Source organism: Salvelinus sp. IW2-2015, unplaced genomic scaffold (assembly GCF_002910315.2).
Source record: "Salvelinus sp. IW2-2015 unplaced genomic scaffold, ASM291031v2 Un_scaffold16294, whole genome shotgun sequence".
NCBI lineage: Eukaryota > Metazoa > Chordata > Actinopteri > Salmoniformes > Salmonidae > Salvelinus > Salvelinus sp. IW2-2015.
In genome coordinates this window covers 70,817-82,148 of record NW_019957525.1, presented here as the reverse complement: position 1 = coordinate 82,148, position 11,332 = coordinate 70,817, and the positions used below count along the sequence as shown (strand labels likewise).

At 45.6% G+C, this 11,332-nt stretch overlaps 1 protein-coding gene across 1 annotated transcript in view; it reads left to right on the top strand.

Moving 5' to 3' along the window:
* The window catches only part of LOC139027412 (guanylate cyclase soluble subunit alpha-2-like), a 57,571-nt gene extending 48,543 nt beyond the window's left edge, over positions 1–9,028 (top strand). Inside the window, exon 5 of the mRNA XM_070442527.1 lies at positions 8,807–9,028. Coding sequence (XP_070298628.1) covers positions 8,807–9,028 — 222 coding nt within the window. The remainder of the gene's footprint in view (positions 1–8,806) is intronic.
* The last annotated feature ends 2,304 nt before the right edge of the window (positions 9,029–11,332 follow it).

Sequence of the window (11,332 nt, the reverse complement as noted above, 5' to 3'; positions counted from 1 at the left end):
CACACACACACACACACACACTTTTCACATATTTGTTCACTACAACAACAAAAAGCTTGAAAAATAGACGGTATGACAAAGCCTGCAGATTAAGCCATTATGACTACACATTATGAGTTCAGGATTATACAGTCTTTCAAAGTCTTTCAAAATGTACTATAACCTAAAGTAGCATCACTGACCTTTTCTCACTGCCAAACTTGAGAAAATACATTGCCAATACAATGTCTGATCAGTTCTCATATCGTCCATGTACTGTAAAGCTGAGAGTTACAATAATAGAGTCACAGTGCCACCTAGCATGAGACTGCAGTCCTACAATCTTTTTACAGGGTACAGTGCRTAGACCAGAGCTGAGGCTGTTCATCAGTCCCGCCACAAGATGGCCTTAGTAGTGTAAAATGCATGGTGTTACTGGTGATGTGAAAGAGAGATTTCTGACTGTGGAGACTCTCCTTGCATGAGGAAATGTTTCCTTTAAATTACTTCATTCAGATTAATGATGAAATGTGGACAATAAGGTCATTCAATTACACAGACAATATGATATGGTTCTAACATTTAATAATCAATATGATAAGACTATTTTAATCTAATGCGGTGGCCTAAGCGCAATGACCTTGGTTTGCACTAGGAAATAGGAGTTCCTTTTTATTGTCCATCAAAGGTTGATCTATCACACATGTCAAACTCATTCCACCGAGATCTTGATTGATGAATTAAGGTCACTGATTAGCAAGGAACTCCCCTCACCTGGTTGTCTAGATCTTAATTGAAAGGCAAAACCAAAAACCAGCAGACACTAATAATCATGGCATGAGTTTGACACCCCTGATATAACATGACAACACTTTCAGACAKAACACAGCACAGCAGGACAACATGAAGAGGCGTACTGCAGACCCACTAAGCACGTACCAATGCCAGCGTCTTTTGGACGTCTTTTTTTGGTCCTGTCCGAACCGGTTGTACTTTGGGGTATTTTTTTTTGTGTGGTCTGAACMGGCCTTGATTTCAACATACACGGACATGTAATTTTTTAACCAATCATTGGCATCTATGTCTGGTTCAGATTTGGTCTGGTCTGGAATGGAGATCTATGTTTCACAAGTTTGGACAGCACATTACAGCACAATACAGTACTGTAGAGCACAGCAGCATACAGTACATTACAGAACAGTACAGTYAAGAAAAGTACAGTATAGTACAGTAGAGTAGAGTACAATACAGTACAMTACAGTAGAGAACAGTAGAGTACAGTAAAGTATAGTTCAGTACAGTAGAGTACAGAACAGTWGAGTATAGTACCGTATAATGTAGTGTATTATACCCTACTTTACTCTAATGCACTCGAGTCTACTGAACTAAACTGTACTGCACGCAACTGAATTACACTGTACTGTACTATACTGAATTAAACTCTACTGTACTGTACCGTACTGTAGAGTATTGTACTGAATTAAACTCTACTATAGTGTACTGTAATCTAATTGATAAAACTCTACTGCTCTGTTCCATACCGTATCATACCATACTCTACTGTCCTCTACTGTACTGAACTGTACCATACTGTACTGTGTTGTTCAAATGTCTATGATTTGTTCAGAKTTTAGTAGAATAATACCCAGCATGCTTTGTAAGTGTTTGTTTGAACATTTACATTTTTGTCATTCAGCAGACGCTCTTATCTTGAGCAATTTACAGTCAGTGCATTCAACTAAGGTAGATAAACAACAACATATCCCAGTCATAGCAAGAAATATTATATTTATCTAAGCTTTAATGARAATGTTGTTGTAGTTGAAGTGGTGTGTTGGTTTATTCTGTAGGTCGGACTACTTTGAGCATCCTCGTTACCAGTTTTAAAGCTTTTACGAAAGTGACAGATGCAATAATAAACATTTTGCAATCTTCAGTTCGCTCCTCTTTGCAATATCAAATGGATCAAGAGATTATTATTGTGATATAATGCTTACTTCATTGAGAATGCACAGTGAGAGAAAAAGTATTTGATCCCCTGCTTATTTTGTACATTTGCCCACTGACAAAGAAATGATCAGTCTATAATTTTAATGGTTGGTTTATTTGAACAGTGAGAGACAGAATAACAACAAAGAAATCCAGAAAAACGCATGTCAAAAATGTTATAAATGGATTTGCATTTTAATGAGGGAAATAAGAATTTGACCCCTCTGCAAAACATGACTTAGTACTTGGTGACAAAACTGTTGTTGGCAATCACAGAGGTCAGACGTTTCTTGTAGTTGGCCACCAGGTTTGCACACATCTCAGGAGGGATTTTGTCCCACCCCTCTTTGCAGATCTTCTCCAAGTCATTAAGGTTTCGAGGCTGACGTTTGGCAACTCGAACCTTCAGCTCCCTCCACAGATTTTCTATGGGATTAAGGACTGGAGACTGGCTAGGCCACTCCAGGACCTTAATGTGCTTCTTCTTGAGCCACTCCTTTGTTGCCTTGGCCGTGTGTTTTGGGTCATTGTCATGCTGGAATACCCATCCACGACCCATTTTCAATGCCCTGGATGAGGGAAGTAGGTTCTCACCCAAGATTTGACGGTACATGGCCCCGTCCATCGTCCCTTTGATGCGGTGAAGTTGTCCTGTCCCCTTAGCAGAAAAACACCCCCAAAGCATAATGTTTCCACCTCCATATTTGACGGTGGGGATGGTGTTCTTGGGGTCATAGGCAGCATTCCTCCTCCTCCAAACACGGCGAGTTGAGTTGATGCCAAAGAGCTCCATTTTGGTCTCATCTGACAACAACACTTTCATACAGTTGTCCTCTGAATCATTCAGATGTTCATTGGCAAACTTCAGACGGGCATGTATATGTGCTTTCTTGAGCAGGGGGACCTTGCGGGCGCTGCAGGATTTCAGTCCTTCACGGCGTAGTGTGTTACCAATTGTTTTCTTGGTGACTATGGTCCCAGCTGCCTTGAGATCATTGACAAGATCCTCCCGTGTAGTTCTGGGCTGATTCCTCACCGTTCTCATGATCATTGCAACTCCACGAGGTGAGATGTTGCATGGAGCCCAGGCCGAGGGATTGACAGTTCTTTTGTGTTTCTTCCATTTGCGAATAATCGCACCAACTGTTGTCACCTTCTCACCAAGCTGCTTGGCGATGGTCTTGTAGCCCATTCCAAGCCTTGTGTAGGTCTACAATCTTGTCCCTGACATCCTTGGAGAGCTCTTTGGTCTTGGCCATGGTGGAGAGTTTGGAATCTGATTGATTGATTGCTTCTGTGAACAGGTGTCTTTTATACAGGTGAAAAAACTGAGATTAGGAGCACTCCATTTAAGTGTGTGCTCCTAATCTCAGCTCGTTACCTGTATAAAGACACCTGGGAGCCAGAAATCTTTCTGATTGAGAGGGGTCAAATACTTATTTCCCTCATTAAAATGCAAATCATTTTAATACTTTTTTTTACATGCGTTTATCTGGATTTTTTTGTTCTTATTCTGTCTCTCACTGTTCAAATAAACCTACCATTAAAATTATAGACTGATCATTTCTTTGTCAGTGGGCAAACGTACAAATCAGCAAGGATCAAATACTTTTTTTCCCTCACTGTATGTGCAGTTGAACTTGTCCATAGAATCAATGACCCACAAACATGTATTTTAAACTACACATTTTTAACTTTCATTCAGAACTGAAAAATGAACCCAACGTGAACATCTGGAAAATATGTATTTTAGATGTCTTTTCAACATCCTTTTTCTACTGGTGATTAATGTTCACAACCACTTCCAAAGTTCTTCTACTGTGACCATGAGGAGTGAAACCTGTGGGAGTAGAGAGAAGAACAGAGGAAGGAGTAAGAGGGAATATCAGAATCTCATTAATAGACATACGACTACCATATGGTCTCTACTGTTAGGAGTGGCGCAGCAAATCCATTTGCATGTAGACTCAGTGAATAAGTGAGCTTCTTCTCATATTAAATAATTAGGCTAATGAAGCTAGCAGGGGAATTGGTTCTTTCAGAAATCGCTATCGTCAGAATCTATAATTAATTACATCGTCAGACAGAAAAACGATTTATCAAGAAATCGCACTGGTTACATCTTCAAAGGAAAGGTTAAAAGAAAACCGAGAGAATGTGGTATATGTATCCTCCAGGACAAGTTTCTATGCTTTAAAGTTTACACAGAAATTGATTCCTGTTAAAATAGACTTATAGTGATATCAAATCAAATCACATTTTATTGGTCACATGCACGTGTTTAGCAGATGTTACTGCAGGTGTAGCGAAATGCTTGTGTTTCTGAGATCCGACGTGCAGTATATCTAACAAGTAATATCTAACAATTTCACAACATATACCCAATACGACAAATCTAAGTAAGGAATGGAATTAAGAATATTAAACATATGGATGCGCAATGTCAGAGCGGCATAGACTAAGATACAGTAGAATATAGTAGAATACAGTATATAAAGTACCGTTCAAGGTTTGGGGTCACTTAGAAATGTCCTTGTTTTTTGAAAGAAAAGCACAATTTGTCCAGTAAAATAACATCAAATTGATCAGAAATACAGTGTAGACATGTTAATGTTGTAAATAACTATTGTAAGCTGGAAACAGCAGATTTTTTTTATGGAATATCTACATTTCTAAGAGAGGCAAACTTTGAACGATAGTGTACATATGAGATGATAATGGCAAAATATGTAAACATTATTAAAGTGACTAATGTTCCCACTTATTAAAGTGGCCAATGATTTCAAGTCTATGTATATAGGCCTCTAATAGCTAGTGATGACTATTTAACAGTCTGATGGCCTTGAGATAGAAGCTGTTTTTCAGTCTCTCAGTCCCAGCTTTGATGCACCTGTACTAAACYTCGACTTCTGGATGATAGYGGGGTGAACAGGCAGTGGCTCGGGTGGTTGTTGTCCTTGATGATCTTTTTGGCCTTCCTGTAACATCAGGTTGTGTTGGTGTCCTGGAGTGCAGGTAGTTTGCCCCCGGTGAYGCGTTAGGCAGACTGCACCACSCTCTGCAGAACCCTGCGGTTGCGAGCGGTGCAATTGTTGTACCAGGCGGTGATACAGTCAGACAGGATACTCTCAATTGTGCATCTGTAAAAGTTTGTTAGGGTTTTATGTGCCAAGCCAAATTTCTTCAGCCTCGGCACTGAATGTATAATTTTCGTAAAACCAAAGCTTAAGTTTCATAATAAAAAGTGCTGCTAAGACCTCCTGAACATGTTTTGGACAAAATATTGGATTATATAGACCACCAAACTTGTTTTCCTACATGTATGGTCATTTCCTGCTATAAGGATTGGACTTTAAAACTTCAGTTACCAATGTCATTACAAAGAGAAGAGAAGGCTACTTTCCAAATGGAAGAAATAACAATCTTGGGCCTTTGGCATGCTGGTACATATAAAAGACATATGTTAAGGAACAGATATAGATCAGAGTCATGGAAAACTAAGACGTCCTTCGTTAATTTGCCATATTTAATGGCCACCACTGTTCTTGTAAACATTTTATTAGAGACAGGCAGCGGACAAGCGAGCTGTGTGGGCTAGAGAGGAAGGGGAGGGGGAGATAGGGAGTGTGTGCCCCTGTAACTCTATCCTAACTCTCTCCGATGGTGTAATGTACTGTTCCAGTTTGAAGGCCTTCCTTACTGTCCCGCAACCCTACCCCTCCATGGAAGCTGGCTAGAGTCTGGCCCAGGGGTGAGGGAGAATTTTACGTGTGTGTGTGATTTATGTGTGCCTCCGAATAAAAATGTGTGTCCATAGGTAAGGATAAACTTTGCAGTGGACAGCTGTCTGAACAYATGAATTTACAAGGACATTCTCCTGCTCAGTATTGACACTGTGGGGCTCTGCCAAGCCTAACAGGACAGACGCAGTACTGCTTTTACTGCCTCCATCAAACACAGACATAATCCTGGACTATACATGTACATAAATACCCCATTACTTAATACTAAGGAATTCCTATAGGCAACTAAATAACTAACAATACAAATAATACTAATACCCATACTGTCACGCCCTGATCTGTTTCACCTGTCCTTGTGCCTGTCTCCACCCCCTCCAGGTGTCAGTCATCATCCCGGTGTATTTATCCCTGTGTTTTCTGTCTCTCTGTGCCAGTATGTCTTGTTTGCCAAGTCAACCAACGTTTATCTCCTAGCTCCTATTTTTTCACAGCCTCTGTTTTTCCTAGTCCTCCTGATTTTGACCCTTGCCTGTCCTGACACCGAACCAGCCTGCCTGACCATTCTTCCTGTCCTGACACCGAACCAGCCTGCCTGACCATTCTTCCTGTCCTGACACCGAACCAGCCTGCCTGACCATTCTTCCTTTGCCAGCTGACAGCGCGAACCAAGCCTGCCTGAACCATTCTTCCTGTCCTGACACCGAACCAGCCTGCCTGACCATTCTTCCTGTCCTGACACCGAACCAGCCTGCCTGACCATTCTTCCTGTCCTGACACCAAACCAGCCTGCCTGACCATTCTTCCTGCCCTGACCTCGAGCCTTTCTAACGCCCTGTACTGTTTGGACTCTGACCTGGTTGATGAACTCTCACCTGTACCCAACCTGCCTTTTGCCTACCYCTTGTGTTATAATAAATATCAGAGCTCAACCATCTGCCTCCCGTGTCTGCATATGGTTCTCGCCTTGTGCMCTTATAGTACGAAGCATATGGTTCTCGCCTTGTGCCCTTATAGTACGAACTGGCCATGACAGACCCAGCAGACTTGGAGCAGCTCCRTCACGTTGTCTCCCTGCAGGGAGCCACCGTTGGGAGGCATGAGGAGCTACTTTGGGACCTTTTGGAAGGGCTTCGTTCCCTGACGGAACGCCAGGATCAAGGGTTTAAGGCTATAATGGAGCAAATCCGTGAATTAGCTCATAGGGCAGCACGCCACATCTGAGACCTCTCAACCACTCAGTAACCTCTCTACTCGTGGTGGATTTGTTCAACCTACCCCGGCTCCCCGAGAACCCCGCTTACCTCTTCCGGAGCATTATGCTGGCGATCCTGGTACCTGCCGGGCGTTCCTTTCCCAGTGCTCTCTCATTTTTGAACTTCAGCCCTCTTCGTTCCCGTCGGACCGATCGAAGATAGCGTATTAAATTACGCTAATGTCCGGAAGGGCGCTCTCCTGTGCGACGGCTGTGTGGGAGCAGCAATCCGCTGTGTGCCATAGCCTGGAGGAATTTATGACAGAGGYGAGGAAGATTTTTGATTCTCCGGTGCCTGGGAGAGAGGCAGCTCGAAAACTACTGCAGGTACATCAGAACTCCCGTAGTGTGGCAGACTACGCAGTAGAGTCTAACACCCTGTACTGTTTGGACTCTGACCTGGTTACTGAACCCCTGCCTGTCCTGACCTCGAGACTGTCTAACGCCCTGTACTGTTTGGACTCTGACCTGGTTGATGAACTCTCACCTGTACCCGACCTGCCTTTTGCCTACCCCTTGTGTTATAATAAATATCAGAGCTCAACCATCTGCCTGCTGTGTCTGCGTATGGGTCTCGCCTTGTGCCCTTATAATATCATATGTCCGTTCTGACCTTTTTTATGGTATTGTTGGATTATGTTAGTTGGTCAGGGCCTGAGTTGGGGTGGCATTGTATGTTGTGTGTGTTTTGTTTAGTCTATGTGTTGGTTTGTGTATGGGATAGATAATTGTGAGGTTGTCTAGTTATGTCTATGGCTGCCTAGATTGGGTCTCAATCTAGAGACAGCTGTCATCATTTGTGCTCTGATGGGGAGCCCATATTAAGGTAGCCATAGGCAGTAGGCTTTTGGTGGTAGTTTCTTGTTTAACGTTTGTTGCTTGTCTGTGCACTTGCGTTATTTAGCTTCACGATCAGTTTGTTGTTTTGGTTTGTTTTGTATAGTGTTTTCGTTTCATGTTCATCTTCGTTCATTTTAATTAAAAGAAAGATGGCTTATTTTCCTCATGCTGCGTTTTGGTGTCGAATCTCTCCACACGATCGTGACAGAACTACCCACCACAACAGGACAAGCGGATTGAGGAAGGAAGGAAGGAACTAAAGCAATGGAGAGAAGAGGAATGGACTTGGGAGGAGATCCTGGACGGCAAAGGACCCTGGACTCAGCCAGGGGAAATCGCCATCCCAAAGCGGAGCTGGAGGCAGCGAAAGCGGAGAGGCGGTTTTATGAGGCAAAGGCAAGGCAGAGTGGCTGGAAGCCGCAGAGGCTCACCCAAAACAATTCTTGGGGGGGAGGTGGCTAAAGGGGACGTGGTGGCGAAGCCGGGTTGGATACCTGAGCCAACTCCCCGGGCTTGCCGGTGGAGTGAGAAGGGCGTCGTACTGGTCAGACACGCTGTTGATGCGGTAAAGCGCCACGGTGCCCCAGTACGCGTGGCTTAGGCTAGTGCGGGCTATTCAACCTTGCGCACTGGGAGGGCAGGTTGGGCATCGGAGCCGGATGCCATGGAAGCCGGCCCAACGTATCTGGCCTCCATACGTCTCCTCGGGCCGGTGTACATGGCACCAGCTTACAGGTGGTGCGTCCGCGGTTCGCCTGCATAGCCCAGTGCGGGCTATCCACCTCGCCGCACTGGCAGGGCTACGGGGACCATTCAACCCTGTAAGGTTGGGGAGGCTCGTGCTCTAAGAGCACGTGTCTCCTTCACGGTCCGGTATAATTTCCGGCGCCACCTTCCCCACCCAGTCCAGTACCCAGTGCCTACACCACGCACCAGGCTTCCAGTGCATCTCCAGAGCTCTGTTCTCTTCCACGCACTCTCCCGCTATGGTGCGTGTCTCCAGCCCAGCCTCCAGTTCCAGCACCACGCACGCAAGCCTCCTGTGCGCTCCAGAGCCCCTGTACGCACTGTTCCTTCTCCGCTCACTCGCCCTGAGGTGCGTGCCCTCAGCTCCGGTACTCCCAGTGCCGGTAACGCACGCACCAGGCCTAGAGTGCGCCACGAGAGTCCCAGTGTGCCCTGTGTGTGTGTTCCCCGCACTCGCCCTGAGGTTGCGTGTCCTTAGCCGTACCTCCAGTTTTCCGGTACACCACCAGGCCCTATAGTGCGTCTCAGCCGAGCAGATGGCTGCGTCTGCCCAGTGGCGGCTGAACTCCGCGTCTGCCCAGCGCGCACTGAACCTGGCCCTGCTGCCAGCGCGCGTGAACTGCCCGTCTGCCATAACGCCGTCTGACTGGTCCGTCTGGCCCAGACGGCAAAAGCCGCCCGTCTGCCACTCGGCTGCAAAGCGCCCGTGCTGCCATGAGCTATACCACGAGCCGTCCGCAGTACAGACGCCGCTAGAGCCGTCGCAGAGCAGGAGCGCTAAGCCTTCCCCAGACCCGATCAGCAGAGCCTTCCGCCAACCGGATCAGCCAGTGCCTTCCGTACCCGACACCGGATCAGCCAGAGCTTCGCCGATCCGGATCGAGCCAGAGCCTTCCGCAGACCGCGTCAGCCAGAGCCTCAGCAGCCATGACCGTAAGCCGTCAGCAGCAGACCGTCACGAGCCTGACTCCAAGCAGCGTAGCGCATGACCGTCCAGAGCCGACCTGACTCAGGCGAGACCATGACCGTCCAGAGCCCGTTACCGAGCCATCGAAGCTCGCTGAGCCAGACGTCCGCCGCAGCGAGCCATGACCGGCCAGACGTCAGCGAGCCATGAACGCGTCCAAGAGCCGTCAGCCACCATTGACCGTCCAGAGCCGTCAACCAGCCAAAGAGCGCAAGCCGCAGCCAGCCAGGATCCGCCAGTCATTTGGTGTTGCCCTCATTCTGGTGTTGCCTCATTCCGTGTTCGCCCCCATTCCCGGTGCTGCTCTCTGACGCTGATGGATGCGCTTATTTAGGTGGGGTTTTTGGAGGGTGGGCATGTGAGGGGGATAAAGAAGCCGGGGATCGATTATGGTGGGGTGGGGATTCGCCCTCAGCCTGAGGCCACCACCGTGACCAGATATGCCCCACCCAGACCTCTCCTAGACGTCTTTGGTGTGCGTTCGAGTAACGCACCTTGAGGGGGGGTTATTCACGTTTCCGTGACCTATTTTTATGTGTATTTTGATTATTGTTAGTTGGTCAGGGCGTGAGTTTGGGGTGGGCATTGTAATGTTGTGTGTGTTTTCGGTCTTAATGTCCTATGGGTGTTGATTTGTGATGTGGAAAGATAATTGTGAGGCTTGTCTAGTTATGTTCTATGGCTGCCTAGATTGGGTCCTTCAATTCAGAGACAGCCTGTCATTCATTTGTCTCTGATTTGGGAGCCAATTTAAGGTAGCCATAGGCATAGGCTTTTGTGGGTAAGTTGTTCCTTGTTTACAGCGTTTGTTGCTGTCTGTGCACTTGCGTTATTTAAGCTTTCACGATCAGTGTTGTTGTTTGTTGTTTGTAATAGTGTCTTTCGTTTCATGTTCATCTCGTTCATGTATAATTAAAGAAGATGCTTAATTCTCCCTCATTGCTGCGTTTTGGTCCGAATCCTTCTCCCACGATCGTGAACATAAACAGTACATGCATGATCATTCTTGAACTCAACTCAAAACTAAAAAGTACACCCCACTGGTCACACCTGGTTGAATCAACATGATTCCACGCCATTTAAATGTTAATACAGTTAGTTGAACCAATGTGGAAAGACATTATTGATGCCTGTGCCCAGTGGACTATTCTGAATACGAGTTTAGGGACGGTTTTTCGGACACAGTTTAATCCTAGTCCTGAGGTAAAAAGCTATTTCAAGAGAGTTAGTTTTCCACTAACAGATATTTTTATTCTGAGTAGGCCTAATCTGATTCCCGGAAACGGACCCAAGTGTCTAATATTCTACTTAAACATCTAAAAATAACGAGATATCCATACCCAGTATCTAATGCCATCGTAATCCACATGTCATTTCAGGCAAGGTAAAAGACACTGATAGGAAGAGGGGAAGAATGACTTCTAAGGTCATTGAGCACATTAGAATTAGATTGACATTTACTCTACATTACACCTTACATCAATCTCACCCCCTCCCTACACTCCTCCAGCCACCTCCACCCCCACCTCCCTTACCTCTCTTATATGACACCCTGCAAGCACATTTGCCGATATCGGATCTACATTTCCTGTAAAACTACTGTCAGTGCAGTAGCAGGTTCAGGAGTCCCGTGTGTGTCTCTATATCAGTGTATCATACCATATGACGTAGGCTAATAAAAACATCAGGTGATCCAGCAACTCTACCCTTTAGATAAATGAACTACAACTCTACCCTTTAGATAAATGAACTACAACTCTACCCTTTAGATAAATGAACTACAACTCTACCCTTTAGATAAATGAACTACAACTC